The sequence below is a fragment of the Cicer arietinum genome, chromosome 4 (assembly GCF_000331145.2).
Source record: "Cicer arietinum cultivar CDC Frontier isolate Library 1 chromosome 4, Cicar.CDCFrontier_v2.0, whole genome shotgun sequence".
NCBI lineage: Eukaryota > Viridiplantae > Streptophyta > Magnoliopsida > Fabales > Fabaceae > Cicer > Cicer arietinum.
Window position 1 is genome coordinate 2,828,057 of NC_021163.2, and position 21,071 is coordinate 2,849,127.

General features: G+C 29.8%; 4 protein-coding genes across 4 annotated transcripts in view; 3 read left to right on the plus strand and 1 right to left on the minus strand.

Moving 5' to 3' along the window:
- LOC101490150 (probable inorganic phosphate transporter 1-3) overlaps window positions 1–2,478 on the plus strand; it is a 3,545-nt gene extending 1,067 nt beyond the window's left edge. Inside the window, exon 2 of the mRNA XM_004495263.4 lies at window positions 663–2,478. Coding sequence (XP_004495320.1) covers window positions 678–2,291 — 1,614 coding nt within the window. The 5' untranslated portion in view covers window positions 663–677 and the 3' untranslated portion in view covers window positions 2,292–2,478. The remainder of the gene's footprint in view (window positions 1–662) is intronic.
- Window positions 2,479–5,265: 2,787 nt separating this feature from the next.
- LOC101490799 (low affinity inorganic phosphate transporter 1-like) lies at window positions 5,266–8,067 on the plus strand. The gene is made up of 2 exons (XM_004495265.4): window positions 5,266–5,436; window positions 6,267–8,067. The coding sequence occupies exon 2, from the start codon at window positions 6,305–6,307 to the stop codon at window positions 7,895–7,897; it is 1,593 nt and encodes a 530-aa protein (XP_004495322.1). The 5' UTR covers window positions 5,266–5,436; window positions 6,267–6,304; the 3' UTR covers window positions 7,898–8,067.
- Window positions 8,068–14,398: 6,331 nt separating this feature from the next.
- On the plus strand, window positions 14,399–17,224 carry LOC101490473 (protein SIEVE ELEMENT OCCLUSION B-like). The gene is made up of 5 exons (XM_027333889.2): window positions 14,399–14,955; window positions 15,038–15,132; window positions 15,210–15,343; window positions 15,667–16,125; window positions 16,400–17,224. Exons 1-5 carry the CDS (start codon window positions 14,507–14,509, stop codon window positions 16,970–16,972), a joined length of 1,710 nt encoding a protein of 569 aa, XP_027189690.1. The 5' UTR covers window positions 14,399–14,506; the 3' UTR covers window positions 16,973–17,224.
- An 854-nt stretch (window positions 17,225–18,078) lies between these two features.
- LOC101491125 (uncharacterized) lies at window positions 18,079–20,745 on the minus strand. The gene is made up of 2 exons (XM_004495266.4): window positions 19,925–20,745; window positions 18,079–18,481 (listed from the first exon to the last, which is right to left on the minus strand). Exons 1-2 carry the CDS (start codon window positions 20,447–20,449, stop codon window positions 18,329–18,331), a joined length of 678 nt encoding a protein of 225 aa, XP_004495323.1. The 5' UTR covers window positions 20,450–20,745; the 3' UTR covers window positions 18,079–18,328.
- Between the last annotated feature and the right edge of the window lie 326 nt (window positions 20,746–21,071).

Genomic DNA, 21,071 nt, shown 5'->3' on the forward strand with positions numbered 1-21,071 from the left:
TTTCCCTTCTTCTCTGGTTTTTGTAGGGCCCAAATGAATTTCTAAACGACGTTTTCATTGCCATGGTATTTCCTGGAGTTGACTCATATGGTCGGAAGTTCTTCTCATGCTATTTTTTTAAAAAAAAACTTTTTCACAAACCTTTATAATTTTTTTATAGGATTTTATTAATAAAATCTTCGTAGGTGAGAGTCAAATTCGTTTAAACGTTGACTATGACTATGACTATGAGTTTTTTTCATCAATTCATTGCATCAGCCTGAGAAAATGTACATGTATTTATTTATTTATTTTTCAAACCTTTATAAAAATTATTAATTTCCTGCAAAAGTCTACTTTGCTCAATTAACTATTATCAATTATTAGCCTGGATAATTATTATAAAAAAATTAAGGAACTCAAATTATAACTTCGTATCATTCCTTTTTTCTTAAAAAATACAACTATTTTTTAGGGACCATACGTCATCTATTTATAATTGGAAAATCATTTTGTCGCAGTTTTGTTAAACTAAATGTCTAAGATTAAAAATTACTCTCTCATTGTTAGACATTTATTTATTAAAAGAAAGAAAAAGTGCACATGGAAGAAGTATATATGGAATTGCTTTCTTATATGGAAACTGATTTATTTATTTATTTATTTATTTTAATTGTAATTAGGTAACAGAGTTGGCGATGGCAGGACAACTAGGAGTGCTTAATGCACTGGATGTGGCAAAGACACAAATGTACCATTTCACAGCAATTGTGATTGCTGGAATGGGTTTTTTCACTGATGCCTATGATCTGTTTTGCATTTCCCTTGTGACCAAATTATTAGGAAGAATATATTACACAGATTACACAAAACCAAAGCCAGGTGTACTCCCTCCAAGTATTCAAGCTGCTGTCACTGGTGTTGCACTTTGTGGCACTTTAGCTGGTCAACTTTTCTTCGGTTGGCTTGGTGACAAACTTGGAAGAAAAAAAGTTTATGGTATTACCCTTATGCTTATGGTTGGTTGTTCCCTTGCCTCAGGACTTTCTTTTAGTAATAGTCCAAAGGGTGTCATGGCAACACTTTGTTTCTTTAGATTCTGGCTTGGATTTGGAATTGGTGGTGATTACCCTCTTTCAGCTACAATTATGTCTGAATATGCCAACAAAAAGACTCGTGGCGCTTTTATAGCTGCTGTTTTTGCAATGCAAGGATTTGGAATCATGGCTGGTGGAATGGTTGCATTGATCGTGGCTACTGCTTTTGATCACAAATATAAAGTTCCTAGTTATGAAGAAGATGCTAAAGCATCAATGGTTCTACCTGCTTTTGATTATGTTTGGCGTATTATTTTAATGTTTGGTGCTGTTCCGGCTGCACTTACCTATTACTGGCGTATGAAGATGCCGGAGACAGCTCGTTACACAGCTCTTGTTGCTAAGAATGCGAAACAAGCTGCTTCTGATATGTCTAAGGTGTTACAAGTTGAACTTGAAGCTGAAGAGGAAAAAGTGAATAAAGTTGTTGAGAATGAAAACCAAAAGTTTGGTCTTTTTAGCAAGGCATTTGCTAAAAGACATGGACTGCATTTGCTGGGAACTACAACTACTTGGTTCTTGTTGGATATTGCTTTCTATAGTCAGAATCTTTTCCAAAAGGACATTTTTACTGCCATTGGATGGATCCCTCATGCAAAAGAAATGAATGCAATTCATGAACTTTATAGGATTGCAAGAGCACAAACACTTATAGCATTGTGTAGTACAGTGCCGGGGTATTGGTTTACAGTGGCCTTTATCGATTACATGGGTCGTTTCGCGATCCAATTGATGGGTTTCTTCTTCATGACTGTTTTCATGTTTGCTCTTGCTATACCTTATGATCATTGGAAAAAGAAAGAAAACAGAATTGGTTTTGTTGTGATGTACTCCTTAACTTTCTTTTTCGCTAATTTTGGTCCAAATGCTACCACATTTGTTGTTCCGGCTGAGATTTTCCCAGCTAGGCTGAGATCGACTTGTCATGGGATCTCAGCTGCTGCGGGAAAGGCCGGAGCAATTGTTGGTGCATTTGGATTCTTATATGCTGCACAAAGTAAGCATAAAAATGAGACTGATGAAGGTTATCCAACTGGTATTGGTGTGAAGAATTCTCTTATTATGCTCGGTGTTGTTAACTTCCTGGGAATTGTATTCACCTTTTTAGTGCCTGAAGCAAAGGGAAAATCATTGGAAGAGATGAGTGGGGAGAATGAAGAAGATGGTGATGAGGCTATAGAAATGGCAGGGTCTGCTAGGACAGTACCAGTTTAATCAAATTCTCTGTTCAAACTTCCAAGCTGTTATTATTATTATTATTATAACAATTATGAGTGTTTTTATGTGACAATTTTAATTTGTTCGGTTTTTCCTTCTGCTAGATGCATAACAATAATGATGTAGATATTTGTTTTTGTATGGTGTATTGAAGATAAGATTTGAATCGAGTTCCTTGGTTTTATAGGATCCTCTCTGGATACACAAAATTTGCAATTTATTTTCTTAAGAGTCTTATAGCAAACTCACCCATTAAATGTGGAGAAGGAGTAGTTTAATGCGAGTTTGAACCTGTGTCTAAACATATCACATATTTTTGCAGTATTGTATCATCTGCATCTGCCAAAGATCTTACTAGACCACAATTTGCACGTTATTATACTATATGTATGCATAATTGCTCCCATTTACTAATGAACATTTTTATAGGACTATTTATTGATGAACATACTCAACAATAATAAGAACATACAATTTTAATAGATGACCGTAGATCTTTGTTTTCTTGGATGTATTCACTGCACACTTAAATCAATCTTTAGATGATAAATTGTTCTCTTTTTATGTATTGTTTTATTATCATTAAAAGAGCACACTAAACATTGTATCAAAATCAACTTGATTTTAACAAAATCACCGTGAATTAAGTCTAAGCATGTGAAAAGAAAAATGAACACAGTATAACTATAATCTAACTATGAGGACATAAATTTAAAACAACCACAGTATCATGTGTGTTTTCATATTTAAGGGTCGTGCAGAGAAATATACGTTGTTTTTGCTGAGAAATTTGAAAATTACGTAAACAAAACAAGTGTCAACGAAGAGACGTTGAAGTTAAGACAAAATCAATGTTTCATGAAAATGTATAGTTATCGACGATCAAGATTGAGTTAAAGAAAGTGGATAGTATCAACAAGAGGCACACATTAGACAAACTATATATATAGGTGGACAACATTAAAACTTAGATTGAAAATAGAATTCAGCAGAACTAACTGCCATGAAACATTCATGTTTTCTGAAACTTAAGTATATACTCTTTTATGTTTTTTAAAACACCTTTAACTTTATATAATTTTTTATTATTCAAGTCATTTTAATTTCGTCGACATTTTAATAAAGTTTCTTTTATTTCATTTACTTGCAATTTTACATTTTAGTCATTTACTTTTTACATCTTTAATTTCAATTCTTTTAAATGTATGCATTTTATTTAATGTCAACTTAAATTCGGAATCATTTAATTCAAATGACATTTTTCTTTTTAATGCATTTTCTATTTAAGTTCTAACTTTTTAATCAATTTATCATTTCAAACCTGGACCTATTTTCAGAGATATTTTCAAAATTATTCCACACTTGAAAGATTACTATTATATATATTGTTTAGTTAGTACAATCACACTGATTTAAACATTGATTTGTATTTTAAATTTTATTGATTTTTCTTATGCCTAAAATCGCCATATAAACATATTATCGGTGGGACAAGTAGTTCAGAGTAAATTGTGTGTTGTGAGAGTTGTTATAAGTATGAATTTCAATTTGAAACCTCTTGTAATTTGGGAACCGATAATAAATATGTTTAATTCACACGATAACCACTATGCATCATGCATGCGTCTACTACTGGCGGTAGTCCACATGTGATCACGCACTTTTATAACTCATGCATTTGACTTCTCACGTACTTTATTTTCTATGCAATGATCTACAAATCTATTCTCCTTAAATTCATGTTTTCAGGCCCAAATCAACAATTTCGCATCATTTTATGTAATTTTACATTATAAAAACTAACCCTCTAATTGAGTTACGAGGAAAAATCCAAAAACTTATAAAATAGTGATTAAAACTAACCCTCTAATTAATGTCAAAATTAGAGGTAGAAATATGTTAGGCCGTCTATGAAGTCTATGGCCTAATTTACTTATGTCTTTTTAGTAAAAAAGGTTAAAGTTAGACTTTTTTAAATTAAACTCATGCATATAAAAAAAGCATATTAAATTTAATAGGTCACCATATATATATATATATATATATATATATATATATATATTAATATTAGTATTTGTTATTTTTAAATTATTTATTCTTTTTTTTTTTGGAAAGTATTTACTAATTATAATTTTATTAGTTTTCCTTATATTAAAAAAAGCATATTAAATTTAATAGGTCACCATATATATATATATATATATATATATATATATATATTAATATTAGTATTTGTTATTTTTAAATTATTTATTCTTTTTTTTTTTGGAAAGTATTTACTAATTATAATTTTATTAGTTTTCCTTATATTTATTATTTTATTAGTTTTTCCTATACATAAAGGCTTAATTTAGCATATTTTAAAAAATATATAAAATACACTATTTAAATGATTTAATGTGAAATAGATTTTTAAATTAGATTATATTTTTAAAAACAGATCAGATCAAACAAAAAAAAACTATTATAAATCGTATGCTGGATTCAGACTTAAAAAATTAATCGTAGGCTAAACTAACATGCCCTACTCCTACTTTTAACTTTTAAGTATATGCTTTGAATATGCAAATTTTTTTGTCAAACCGATTTCAAAAGTAGTACAGCTCTTGGGTATTATTTTTGAGTTCCAACCCAAGATTTAACATTATATGAATTTTTTTAATATTTTATCTAAAAAAAATGCAATTCTTTTTAACAACAACCAAGATTGATAAGATAAAATTGTTACATCATGTATTATTGTTACGATTATTATCAATAAAATCATGTGAAATAAATATTATATCAACAAAGTAAAAAGATAAAGGAGAATTATAGTTGGAGAGAAATACGGGTAAAATAAAGATAAAGAAAACCTTTGAGAGTTTTACTCAAACTCAAACGCGGAGTACTTTGCTATTACTGTTACGATTATTATCAATAATTATATGAACAAAATAAAAAAGATAAAACAGATAGTTGGAGAGAAATCAGGGTAAAATAAAGATAAAGAAAAGGTTTTACCCTTTCAGAGTTTTACTCAAACTGAAAGACGGAGTACTTTGCTATTAAATACGGAACCACTTCTCATTCTCTCCATTATCAACATTCAACACAACTTTCTTCTTCCTTCTCTTTGCTCTCTCTTCATATAACCATTCAGGTATTTTACTTTTTATCATCCATTCATTCATTGTTTTATTCGTTTCCTTCTTTTTTTTCTTGATGATACACCATTGCTAGCTACAGCTACTTGCTTCTGTTTCTGCTCTACCAACTTCTTTTAAAGTTTTATTTAACTTTCTTAGTTTTTTTTTTTTTTAACTCACTCAAGTGTTTTTCCGTCAAAAAAAAAAATACTAACTCCGGTGTTGTGGTGCCACCTTTTAAAACTTTGTGGTCAAATTTAATAACATTTTATTTTTCTTTTTTAAATCCTCACATGATTTCCGTTTACCTTCAACTTTGAAGATTTCCTTTTTTTGTTTCCTTTTTTTTATCCCTTAATCTCGGATCTTCTGTTATTTATTACTACTATCATATGAGAATAGTTGAATTTTTCTTATATTTAAATAGTTTATACCGTGAATTAATCATAAATGCTAATTTAGTATAAATATTTGAAATTAATGGTAACTATTCTCAAAGTCACACATTGGACTTTGATATGCACATTTAGTGTAAACAATTTTATACTGACAATTAATAATGAATATTATTTTTTTTCTCTAATTTTTGTAGTAGTTATAATATTATAAGTACATGAAATTCAGTACAAAGATTAAATGGAGGTGTAGGTGTATATGGTTTCTTCAGTTTATTAACTCAAGCCATGACTTCATGTGATTTTGTTTAGATTGAATGCTGTGGAAACTGTAGCTTCCAATTTTTGTCTTACTGCAATCACGTGCACATGCTTTTGAATTGTCTACACCGCTTTCATTCTACATTAATCTTCCCTCTAATATTTTATTGTGTACGTTTCGATTTCAGGTAAAGGAAGAAGATTATTTCTGAGAAAGTGTAAAAACATGGCTAAGGAACAATTGAAGGTGCTAAATGCACTTGATGTTGCAAAGACACAATGGTATCATTTCACAGCAATTGTGATTGCTGGAATGGGTTTTTTCACTGATGCTTATGATCTCTTCTGCATTTCACTTGTTACCAAATTGCTTGGCCGTGTGTATTACTTTGAAGGCAACAACAAACCTGGTTCATTGCCACAGAATGTTTCAGCTGCAATCAACGGTGTTGCTTTTTGTGGAACACTTGCAGGCCAACTTTTTTTTGGTTGGCTAGGTGACAAAATGGGAAGAAAACGTGTTTATGGAATGACCCTTATGCTTATGGTTATATGTTCACTTGCTTCTGGTCTCTCTTTTGGGAAGGATCCCAAAACTGTTGTGGCTACTCTTTGTTTCTTCAGGTTTTGGCTTGGATTTGGAATTGGCGGTGATTACCCTCTTTCTGCTACAATCATGTCTGAGTATGCAAACAAAAAGACTCGTGGTGCTTTTATAGCTGCTGTTTTTGCAATGCAGGGATTTGGAATTTTGGCTGGCGGCGCCGTTGCGATTATAGTTTCATCTGCTTTCAAAGCTATGTACCCTGCTCCGGCGTTTGATGTTAACCCAATTTTGTCGACAGTTCCACAAGCTGATTATGTTTGGAGGATAATTTTAATGTTTGGTGCACTTCCAGCATTGTTGACATACTATTGGAGAATGAAAATGCCTGAAACTGCAAGATACACTGCTTTGGTTGCCAAGAATGCTAAACAAGCGGCTGCAGATATGTCCAAAGTTTTGCAGGTTGATATTGAAGCTGAACAGGAAAAAGTTCAGCAATTGGGTCACACACAAAGAGCAAATGGGAATGATTTTGGGTTGTTTACAACAAGGTTTCTTCGCCGACACGGACTTCACTTGCTTGGAACTGCTGTGACTTGGTTCTTGTTGGACATTGCTTACTATAGTCAGAATCTTTTCCAGAAAGACATTTTTACTGCAATCGGATGGATTCCAGAAGCTAAAACCATGAGTGCTCTTGAAGAGGTTTATAAAATTGCTAGAGCACAGACACTCATAGCACTTTGCAGCAGTGTTCCTGGTTACTGGTTCACAGTGGCACTTATTGATAAAATTGGAAGGTTTACAATTCAGTTGATGGGATTTTTCTTCATGACAGTGTTCATGTTTGCTTTGGCCATTCCATATCACCACTGGACAATGGATGGAAACCAAATTGGGTTTGTTGTTATGTATTCATTGACCTTTTTCTTTGCTAATTTCGGTCCAAATGCAACGACGTTTGTGGTGCCGGCGGAGATTTTCCCAGCAAGATTAAGGTCAACATGTCATGGTATATCAGCTGCTGCTGGGAAAGCTGGTGCAATGGTTGGTGCTTTTGGATTCTTATATGCTCAAAATGGCATTGGAGTGAGAAATGTGCTTCTGCTTTTGGGTGTGGCTAACTTCTTCGGGATGATGTTTACTTTCTTGGTGCCTGAATCTAAAGGAAAATCTTTGGAAGAGATTTCTGGTGAAGCTGAGGAAGAAACTTCTGCTAATAGAGAATCTGCATTGGAGGCTGGTCTTCAAGTTCAGACTGTTTCTGCTTAATTGAGTTGTAGCTTGTAGGCTTACTGAATCTGCACAAGTTTTAGGATTTTCTATTTTGCTTTAGTGTCTCAGGAATAGTTTTTTTTTTTTGTTCCTATGTTTCCATATTTTGTTTTTGTTTTTATGTAATCAATCAGTTTGTAGAAACGGTTTAGTTTTCTTATGCTCTCTATTGTTTTCGCACCATTAAGCTTAAAATCTAGCCTGCTACTTTATTATCTACAACGTTTTTGGGACTTTAAAACTAACTTTAATACTTTCCAACATTAACTATTTTAATATTTAATACCATCATCAATGTTTTTTTTCTCTTCTCAAAAGTAACTTTGAAGTGGGATTTCTGTAATGGCAAAATTATATTAAAAACAAAACCACATAATTACAAGGCGTATAAGAGTACTCAAATTCAAATTACGAAGGAAACAAAATAAAGGGTTAAAATACTACGGCAAAGAGCAAGAGGGAGAGGGTCTCAGGAAGGATATCCTTAATCAAGCTGCAACTCATGAACCAAATTAAATCAACTAAACTAAATCAGAGAACCAAAAACAGACAAACAATTCACCAAACACAAACTGACGCCCAAACAACCCACAAACCCCTAGGGGCTCTAACACAGGACAAGTTCTACTACCTCCCATTAGTAGAAAGGGCAGCAATATAACACGAGGTCTTACCCATAAATAGTGTCAATTTGAGAAACCTCTAATTATTGGCCTCAGTCCACACGTTGAAGGGAAAAAAATTTATAATTTAAAAAATTCCATAAAAGAAAGCTCCAGTTCACTAAAATTTTAGTATTTGAGAAGATTCAAACTCATTGATTATAGTCATAGCAGAAAATTTAGACAATAGACTTCAATTATTAATGTGATTGTAATATTTTAGTTTAATTGGAGTTTTTGTCTTCCAAAGTTCACCATTTTGCAATATTAATCTTTATATTTTAAAATCTAATACTTTTGGTCCTTCCATATGATTTTTTAACTAAAAAATAATGATATAATATATTTTAAATGATATGATATATAAAACAAAAATGTTAAATGATTAATAACTTTAAAATTGCAATAAAACTCTTTAAAAACTTCAGTTTCAATTTATGAAATTATTTATTTTTTATAAATTAATTATTGACTATTTTTTATTTAAAATTTTTAAAAGAGGTACCAAAATTGTCAGTTTTTAAATAAATGGACTAACTCTACGAATTGGTGAAAATAAAACGATCAAAACTGTCGTTAAACATGATATTTCATGTGATCAACTATATTTTTAATATGCAAAATTTAAACAATTTTTACTTGCAATTAATTATAGAGTGAATACTTATCATTAGATTTGAACATATTTCTCTCTATATTAAATAGACAGAGATAATTTTAATAAAATAATAGTAAATACTACTTTGAACTTTAAAAATAATAAATAAAAATTTCTAAACAAGTCATCATTTAAAAAGAAACGGAGGAAGTGTCATTTAAACAAAACATTTAAATTTTAAAGAATCAACGACAAATCGTTTATAAGTTTTGAAAAAAAAAGATATTTGAACATCATAATTGAGGCCGATCACCGTATTTATATATAATTTTTAAGTTTTAAAATAATTTTTTCTTTAACTTTAAAATATATCTCAAATTTTTATTTGATGTCGATATATAAGGTTTTAAATTTGATGTTTAAATAACGGCTAAATTACATATGTGGTCCCTTAACTTAATTTGAGGTATCGTTTTAGTCCTTTATCTTTTTTTTTCTTCTCAATTTAGTCATTTATTCCTAACAATATCAAATAAAGTATGAAAATATGAGTTTATTTGAAGATTTGCGTTATGAATTTGATGAAATTTGTATTATATTGAAGAATATAATTAATATTATGAGTTTTGATTAAATTTTTTTTTGAATTTTTGTATAAAAATGATAACATTATTAAAAATTTATAAAAAAAACAAAAAAGTGATAACCACTAACAATTTCAGCTATACTTGTGATAACAATTTCAGCTATATAATAACCACTAACAAGAATCTCCTTATTTTCAAATTGACTTGACTATGATCAAGATCTTTGGGATTTAATATGTGTTATTTCAAAGGGGAAAAAAAATAATTTTCTCATTTAACACAAACTCTGAGCATCTCAAATAATTGTAATTAACTTTAATATTTAATAACTATGTAAAGTGGAATATTTTTGGGTGTCTTAAATTAAATGAATCAAAAAATTGTTATCAATGTAATCATTTAAAATATATATTATATTTTTATATAATTTTTTCTATTATATAATAGATCAAATATAAAATTTTAACAATTTTAATTTAAAAAAACACATTTTAATTTCAATTTTATTTTCCAAAATACCTAACATATTTTTACTATCTGTATAAAACATGAGTTGTTAAACATAATACATGAGTGTTTTTACTATTTTGATAGAATTTTATTTTGTTACAAAGCAACAAAAATATACTTTTATACTTTTAGCACAATCTAAATTAAAAACTGTCGGATATTGTTGGTTTCCCACCCTTGAGAGTTTGTTGTGAAAGGGACTACATCATACCTCGTGCCCCTCGTGTTTGTCGATATCTAGTTTTTGCATGACAGCACTAGTGGTTTGAAAGGTAAGCTACAAATCTATCCAAAGTGTTGGTTGGATGACATTAAAACAATCTTTTGATTCTAGTCTCCAGCTAAAGCTGAAATTAGTCCTTAGGTCTTGAAGTTTTGTAATATTTTTGGCTTCGGATTCTCTAAAGTGTTGAGTTTTGAAAGAGAATAAGGGAATAAACTACCTTTAGGAATTTTTATTATAAATTTAAAATAAATAATAATTTTATGCAAAAAATAATTTCTGGGCAGTTTCTTTCAATGAAAAATGGCAATAAAGGTTATTGAGTTAGTTACCTATTTATGATTATTTTCTGGTTTTTTAGTTTTAATTGAATTAAATTGCGTTAATTAAATAGGTGTGTCAAAATAATAATTCTTATTAGATGATAGTGTAAAATTATTTTACATTATCAATTCATATAAATTAAACTCTAAACGAAAATGAAAAGAAATATGCTTATTTATAAAATGATATAAATGTGCTTAAGCAAAAAAACTAGATATGATTAAAAGATAAATTAACCAAAAATTAAAAAATATAAAGAAAATAAAAATATAGTATTTGTAGTTTAATAATTTGAAACATTTTGTTTGATTGATACACAATTTATTTTATATATTTATTTTTAATTTTTTATTGATTGTAATGAAATAATTATTTTATATATTCGTTTGATCTTTTATCAATGTCATCTCTACATAGACTAATTTTCTGATAAAATTTAAATATTTTATGGACTAACTTGTCTATATACAATACAATTACCTACAAACTTATCTCTAAATAGCAAAATTTGATCAATCAATTTATTTCTAGAAAGATGACATTAATATAAAATCAACATAGATAAGTCAAATATTCAATTACACCATTACATTAAAATATTTAACGATAAAATATTTAAATATAGATTATTTTAATTAGTATTTTATAATTTCAAAGAAGAAACTTACATAAAGAGAAAATGGAATGTCTAATTTAACCAATTTTAAAATTTTTAGAAAATTTGTATATCAACTCAAAACAACGAGAAAAAAATGCTACTTCAAAAACCGTGCCTTATTCGATTGAGAAAACCAAATAGTGAACAAAATATGAAAGTTAGAGTAAACAAATTATGGAGGTTATATATACATATATACGTATTAAAAAATTTCTTTCATCCGTGGAAATTGAATCTAATAAAATGAGTTCATCACGTTTCAAATATGATTATTTTAAATTCAAGAAACTTATAAAAAAAGACATGCTTTCAATTTGGAAAGAAAGACACAAAATATATAGTGACTACAAACTTGAAGGAGATTGACACAATAATTTGTACTTAATTGCTCAATTGAAATAATTTTTTTTAATAACTTACCTTGTTATATCAAATATAATTTATTATTTAGTAAAATTATTAATGAATTAAATTATCATAATTTTTAAAAATATAATATAATTAGTTTTTTAAATAATTTTATTTATAACAAAGTTTTGCAAACATTTAATGAAATAAATGCTGGTAAATTTATTGTTTACTTTATTTGAATAAATAAAATGAATAATTTTTATGTATCTCTACTTTATTGAAATTATATTTGTAGTTGTAATTTTTCAATAATATCTCTTTTTTACATACGTTTTTGACATTTTATTTATTAATATTTCATTATTTTCTCTATTTTATCAATAATAATATATTTATTCTTCTTTTTCTTTTATATATTTATTTATTTATTTATTTATTTTATATTCTCCATATTTATCTTTATTTCCTAAACCAAAGAAACCCTAAAAGAAACTCCATGAAGAACCAATAATATATTATGTGTCATAACTACTATTTGACTAAAGTTAAATTCCTAGGTTCGGAAAAACATTACTTCGGGTGAGTATACAACCACCTCAATTAAATCTAAATTAAAAGGCACTTTGAAAAAAAAATTTCCTAAATTATATAACTCGTTTTACAATATTAATATCTCAATTTCTATCTTACATTTTACTATTTATTACCCTCGTTTACTTCAATTCTATTAATTTTTCTTTCTTATACTACTAATAAAAGATAATAATAATATATTTTTCTCAGACAATAATTAATTATATTTTATAGTTGGAGGAAAATATAACTTGGGAGGAGGGAGTATATTAGTTTTGCATACATTAAAACTTTAGTTCACAACTGCTCCACAAGGCTTATCCTAAAAGAAAAAAAAAATAAAAACCAATGATGAATAGTCCAAAAACAAAAATCAGTTCTGAAGGCTATAAATAGGGCAGTGAAGCTACCACACACAAAACACCAAATATATATATTTGCATCCAAACAATCATACACCACAAACAAGAGTTTTTTGTTTTGGTGAATCAATATGGCTAGCCTAGTGCGATCACTTCTTCACATTGGTAGTGGAAATGACCATAACCCTTTAACAATGTCTGATGAACACATTTTGGAGGAGATTTATATAACTCATATCCATAGTGACCACAAATTTGATGCTCAATCTCTTTTCAAAATTGCTGGGAACATCCTTACGCGTACAACACATGTTGTTGATAACGTCGTACATGTGTGTATAATATGCACATTAATCTTTCTTATCTTTTTTTAATTTGCCAAAAATCCCTTTAACTTGTTTAATTATTTCAGGGACATCAAGGAAGTTTGGAGCAATTAGATAACATTAATCCACCTGCTAACTTCACTTCACCATTGTGTACTTTGAAGCAAATTAATTCCGGGGTCTTTATTTCATATTTCATTTTCATAAGTGCTATAACTAAATACCGTAAAAAAGATAAACTAAATACATACCGTATATACCAACATTTTGGACTCCAGTTTCTAAGTGAGATTTTGTGTATCGTTGTTTAAGATTTTTTTGAAAAAGATTTTTATAATATTCTTTTTATTATAATTTTATCTTTAAATAATAAATAATTTTTCTTAAAATATAATTTTAAATATTTCATTTATTTTCTACAATTTTTTTTGGATATTGAAATTTCAGAAAATGATTAAAATAAAAAAACTAATTTGAGAAGCTCTTTATAAAAATCATTTTTGAAAGATATATAAAAAAAAATATTTTTATCATATTAAAATCTCTAATAATGAATATATAAATTATTGAATGTCAATTTTTTTTTAATTAGTAGAAAATAAATCTAAAAAACTTCTATTAATTTTAAATAAATTTTTATAAAAATTATTTCTAAAAATATAATATCAAAATCACTTTTAAATTTTAAACAAACGGACCATTAAGTATATATATATATAAAAGAAAAACCTTATAGGGAAGAAATTTTACTAGAGGTGTAGATTCTCCAATGGAAATTAATCTAAATCTATAAATATATATAGGAGCTTTTATAGTACGTTGACAAATTGAAGGTTCCAATATAATTGTTTCCTTAACAAATAACTAATGATCGCTTTCTGAATCAAAAATTTATTTATAAACCTATGTATTTTAAGAAAAATTATTTCAATGAAATAAAAAAAAAAAAACATCATTTCATTATTCGTAAACATCATACTAATTTTTTTATATATTTTCTTAAAAAAATATTCTACATCCACTATTATATAATAGTAATGACAAATCCAAATTTCTTTTAAATGTTATTAGTTAAAAATATTAAAGAAAACTAAAGAGGCTAAAAAAATACAATTCAAAATATTATAAAAGAGATCATACGTAAAAATGCATCGACCTTTTGTACTATCTTTTTTTATATACTAAATTTTTATTCTTTGCACAAAGTTTTCTTAATTTTTAATATAAGTTGAGGGGTCAAGGATTAGGCTCCTCTAGGAATAAAGTGAATATATCAAATGTTGATAAATAAATCAATTTATTTATCAACATGGATTGTTTTAAAAGAGAACACATAATAGTTCTCTACAAAAATCCTTCTATAGTATATACTAGTATTAGTAGTATTAGTTAATTAAACTGAATGTATAAATGTATTGTGTGATGATGGCAGATGTCATGCAAAGCACCAGGTGAAGAAATTGCATACAAAACAACACTAGCAATACTCAACAAGCTATCAAACTATTCATGGGTTGCAAAAGGAGTTCTGACTCTTTCAGCTTTTGCTCTTGAATATGGACAGTTCTGGCTACTATCACAGTATCTACAAACAGAACCACTTGCCAAATCATTAGGCATAATCAAAAGAGTGCCTCAACTCACCAAACCTGAATCCCTCAAAAAACACCGCAATGCAATTTTGGAACTCAACAATCTGATCAAGGCAACATGGCAAGTGATTGATATCATCATTGAGTTGGAAAGGCTTAACTCACTTCATGACATTAAGGAAGTGCCAGCTCTTGCACCAGCTTTGGAACAATTCCCAGTTGATGTCTATTGGGTTATCATTACCATTGTTGCAATTGTTACTCAAATTGAATGTCTCACTACTGATTCGTAAGTTGAAACCTTATACATAATGAAGTTAGCTACATTAATATAATTAATAGTTACTACTATTTTTTTATTTTATTTTTAGGGATAAGAGGCAGGACTTGTCTCAATTTGGTCAAAAGATTAACATCATAATCAGCAAATTGAGGAAGCATGTGTCACAATGCACTATACAAATTGGTATAATTAGCTTGCCACATATATAAAATGTTAGTATTTTCTTCCCATATATTGAAGTAATTTATTTAAATTCTCAGATCAAGCAGAGTATAACAAGTTACTTAGGAAGCTCTTTCAAACCCCGACAGAAATTATGGAAGTGTTTAAGGTGTTGATTTTTTGGAAAGACGTTCCAAAAGCACCCATCTATGATGGTACCACTAAAACATTGGTTAGTATATCTTAATTGCTTAATTATTATATATAACGAAATAAATATATATTTTTTTAGTAAGAAAGTGAACACATTTTGTCTTGACTATTAAATTTGTTTTGAATGGATATTTTTCAAAGCAAACTTTTGTTTAAGTATTTATTATTCCATTATTATATTTGCATTCAAAACATAATTACTTAATTACAACTAAAATAAGAATAAATGAAAGTATACTAGAGAAAGATATAAAATGAATTGCATGCTAATGTTAATATTCAATTAATTTTTAGAATAGTTGGTATATTTTTTCAAAAAATACATGTTTTATAATTAAACAGGTTAATATTGAAGTGTTGAAGAAAAAAGACGTGTTCTTATTCATTTCAACCCTGGACATAAGCCAAGAAGACATCTCAATTATGATTCCAATTCATGATCATATTAAGAGAACAGGAAGCCAACACAAGATTGTGTGGGTTCCTATCGTGGAGGAATGGAATGATAAGCTGCGTAAACAATTTGATACATTAAAGTCTAAGATGCCTTGGTATGTGTTGCATCATTTTGCACCCATAAAAGGCATCAAGTACATAAAAGAGGAATGGCATTTCAAGCTAAAGCCTTTGGCTGTTGTGTTGAGCCCACAAGGAAAGATTCTACATCAGAATGCACTTCATATGATTCAAGTTTGGGGGGTAAAAGGTTTTCCTTTCTCCAAATCCAAAGAAGAATCAATGACTCAATCATTAATGTGGGTTGATTCCCTACTTGTTGACATTGATATAAAGATTAAATGGGTAAGTATTTGGATGGTCATATATCTTATAACAACTCTTATGATCATAATTAGTATTATTTATGTTATTGTGCACTATTAGTCTAAAAAATCTTATACAAACACATTTATGTGTAAAATATTTTTACATTGTCAGTATATAGGTTTTAAATTTATTTCTTACGGTCACTTCTTGAATTTGATTTTAGTTTCCATTCAAGTTGGTAAGTTAACTTTAATGTAAACAAGTTTAAATGTGACTAATAAATTTTATATGTTTCCTTTGAAAAATGAAGGAGGAGGAAAAGAGTGTGATCATTTATGGAGGCAAAGATAAGGAATGGATTCAACAATTCACTAAGTCTGCTGGTGCCTTAGCAAATGATGCCACTATTAAGCAAGCAAAGACTTCAATTGAGCTATTCTGCTTGGAGTCTCAACAACCAACTACAGTTAGCAACTTTTGGAAAAAGGTAGAGAGTTTGTTTGTCACCAAGATGCATGAGAAAACAAACACTGTAACACAACAGGTTGAGAAGTTGCTTTCTTACAAGAATGAGACAGGGTGGGCAATTGTGACAAAAGGGTCTATTGTGACTTCTGTTGGCCATGGGACAACAATTTTGAAGGCAGTGGCAGAGTTCGACAAATGGAAAGATGTGGTGGTCACTAAGGGTTTTGAATTTGCATTTAGAGAACATCATCACAAGGTTGCTAATACCTTTCATCTTTGCTCTCACCTTGAGATTCCTAATGTTGCTGGAAAAATACCAGATTTTATTGAGTGTCCAGATTGTCACCGCACAATGGAAGTGTTTATTAGTTACAAGTGTTGCCATAATGAGGATAAGGCTAATGGTGAGCATTAGCTAGCTTTATGGATTTTTAGCATTGGAGAGCAGGCTACTTGGTTTAATTACTGCATTTTCTTCTCAGTTTTCATTATGGTCGTTTCAGTGTGAGATCACTATCAGTTTTATGTACCCTTGTGTGATGTAGCCATGAGTCATGCATTATCGTTGATCACAGTATAATCACGAATGCAACTAGAATAAGGCTATTTTTGTTAACTTTGTTTTATATTGTTCTATGAATAAAGTGTTAAGTTAGTCATGTGTCAAGATTTCACATTTGAGATTTTTAACTCTGCTTCAAGCTTATAATACTGTCATAATTTCTTCTCCAACGGAAAAATGTAAAATATGCATGTAGCATGCCTTTTTACATGTCACGACCATCAGACCATGTATTTAATTATAAGGTTAGTAGAAGTAACTTTGAAGACACAAATTATCTCTTTTAACTAAGGAATCTATAAGAAAATAAAAGTGACACCTGAAACTTAGAGGTTTAACTGTAAGTGGCTACTTGTATATTTTTTGTTCTTCCTTGTGCTTCAAGCTCTTTATTACCTTTTTTAATATTTTTTGTTCTTCCTTGTGCTTCAAGCTCTTTATTACCTTTTTTAATTCTCTTACTGCTTACTGGATATTACTCCAGTGCCTCTTTTGATAATTTAAATAACATATTACTAGTCTAGTAATTTATAAGTAATCCATGTTGGACTGATATCTTGACTGATTATGAATTCCCTTTGCTGTTTTTTTTTTACTATTATTTCTCATTCATAGGATTTTCTATATTTGTTTGTCTGTTATGTTGAGCATTAGCGACTCTCTCAATATAGGATTAATTAGTTGATTCATCATTAACTTTACTATGATTTAATGACAGAACTATAAAATGAACTGAGTACTTACGATTTAGATGGACCAGATCTATATTCTTGGATCACCAATTGAATTGGTCGATTAAGCTGAGTCCTTTGAACCTAAAGCAAGTTATGACTGTGTGACAGCAAGAAAGTGAGTAACTAAAACCTTGAAAATAATGGTGCCAACATTCTCGAACAGAAAGTTGCAACAACAGAAATAAACGGATATTACAGTTAAAAGAGATGAAAAGAAGCAAGGAGGAAAAAAATTGATGAGCAGTTTGTATAAATATGATTTGATTAAAGTGCATTGAATCTAAAGAAGGATAATTACATGGCCAATCTCTTTCTTACTCGAAGCAAACCTAACATATGGGACAAATTCCAACAGAAAGCAGAGGAAATGTTATCTCAATTAAAACCAACTTGACACCACATATATATAAAGAAGTGCAACTCAAGCTCATAGAACGATACCGCAAACAAATGTTGGTTTTCTGCCCATCATCCATTAATTTTGTTGAGGACGCTTCATTTTGAGTAGATGTGAGACTCCGGCTACAACATGTAAACGACTATTTGGGATACCTGACTTAGCCAAGGCCCTTCCTTGGTTGTCAATAAGCACAAAGCAGGGGACATAACTAACATCATAATTAAGGAGCTGCAATAGCAAGAATTAATTATAATTCAGCAAGAAGTCATAATGAGCAGAATGAACTCTCCAGTTGAGACTCAATACAAAATAACATATCTCCAAAATTATTCGCAAACAAGGTATTGAAGATAGTAGTATCACAATTTCGTATAAGGATGCAAGAACAATATATCAAGAAGTGCTAGCTTGAGCTGTTTGCCTGTTCCTAGAGGAAACACTAAGAGACTAGAATTAATGATTTAAGAAAATTGTGAAAACATGCCACCAAATGGAATCAACTAAAATATTACCTACTCGAGTGATGCAGAACACATGCTTGTTGTGATCCAGAACAAATCGGAATCAACTACAATACTACTTGTTCTGAAAGATACAATCTTAGTAATAATATCGAGATATTTTTCATATCTTCATATGTCCTAACAGCTAATACTAGACAGACTCTATTCAATATAATTTGTTTCTAGTTAGGGTTTGAGTTATTAGAAAGGGGTTTGATTTTTGCACCTAATAATTTTTCCTTAATTTTTTAAGGTTATCTTCTGCTTTTCCTAGTTGCCTGACAGAAGACCAACACTCCTCGACTGTGTTTCAGTTCTTCTTGTCTATCCTTTTCTCTATGCATCTCTCCCATGTTGCTGCAACTTATGCAAGAGATGAGAAACCTGCAAAGAGATCAAATCTGACGCCATGTGGAGTCTCCCAAAGGTGATCACAAATCAAAGGGCAATTTGTCTCGACAATAAATTTGAAGATGGAGGTTTAGATACACTGTTTAGATGGCACAAGCTGGATTGCAATAAATGAATATACTAATACCAGTGAAAAATCTGTATATGTTGCTATATTCAATGAAAATTACGACAAATTTAAAGTTAAAAATGAATTCTTGAGCCAAAAGCTCCAAATTTCAGCTTGAAGTTTAAATTACTTCTGAAGGCAACATCAATTCATCTCGAAATCACTTGGTCAACGTTTGGATATGCGGTGTACATTGAAATTCTCCTGTCCCAACGCTACGTTTTAGTAGAAGCTACAAGTTCCAGTTTCCTATTACTGCACGGTGGCGGTGAATGACCGCTCTCACTAACACGTGCTTAATGCATGACTGAATTGATGGTGAGTTAATCAGAATTACGGTGTACCACCGTGATGGACAAAAACTACACTTTGAAGCTTCAACACAATCACAGTGCCACTATGATCTAATCAAACTCATGGCGATTCCAAACACACACAAAGAAAATGACAACTAATCCGAATTCCCATGATGGAGCCCTTGTTAACACTGGTACTAAAGTACAACATGACAGACAAACAATGAATATGAACTGAACCTGATTATGAAACTACATATATATCATCATCAATGAAAATAAGGTCTTCTAACTTCTAAGCTAAACCAAGTTATGCATTTTGAATGAACGTAGTATGTTAAAAATAAGATACCTCTGGTAACCACTTCTCATTCTCAGCATCAGCCATGACAACATTAAGCCAGTGAGCATTCCTCTTCTCCATCTCCAAAGCAAAACTTAGCAAGGAATTACAGAGCCTGCATTTGGGTGAGTAAAACTCGAGCAAAGTGGCCTCCTTCCCACTTGCCAGTGCGGCAGCAAACGCTCGCTGCTCGGCCTCCGCCTGCTCGACGCCATTGGGAGTTATTTTCTTTATCTTCTCCTTCTTCCATGTCAAATTGAATTTCTTGTTCTGACCAATTTTCTCAACCGGTGCCAAGGAATTGTTGGAACTCTGAGGAATTGAAGATTTTGAAACAGAATTTGCAAAATTGAAAGCAAATGAACCAAGGTTTTGGAGAGACCTGAATAACCAAGGAGACTCAAAGTTGCAGGGGTTAGGGTTTTGGGAAATTTTAGGGTTAGGGTTTATAGCATCCCAGGGCCATTTTATACAAAATGGAGATTGCTTGGGATTAGGATTAGGATTAAGATTAAGATTAGGAATCAAACCCATTTCAATGACAGCATCAGTGACAATCTAAAACGGTTTTCTGAATTATAAAAGCCGTAATAATTGAATTTTGTTGGGCACCTGTTTATTTGTTGATGCAATTGAAGAAAGCCAATTCTTCTTTCTCTCTTCTGTTTCACCTTTCTAGTTTTCCGAGACGAGAGTTTCAGTAGACTTTCAAGTAGAAAATAAGGTATATTTTAATTTTCACAAAATAAATTGTTACTTAGTTAAAAATTGTAAACATTAAAGAAGGGAAAATCAAAATTAGATGGTCGGTGCATTTCAAAAAGTTGCTTAATCATTCTGAAATACATTTTCAGTTTTTTTTGAGTTGGATCGAAATATGAATAAAGCAGGACTGATGATTTTCAAGATGAAATTTATTTTCTAAATATTGTTGAATAAAATGTCAAATTGATTTTTAAAGGTTTTAAAGGACTTAAAAATTACCTATCTATTAAGTCTAGTGTGAGGCCAATTTAAATTATTTTTCAATCCTTGTATATGCTTTTAAACCCTTTTTCTTTGTGAAAACTTTTAGTAGAATTTCACTGAAGGTGATTAATAATGTATAAGCAAAGCAGTAGAATTATAAAACCCAGCTTTGGTAGAAAATAACGCT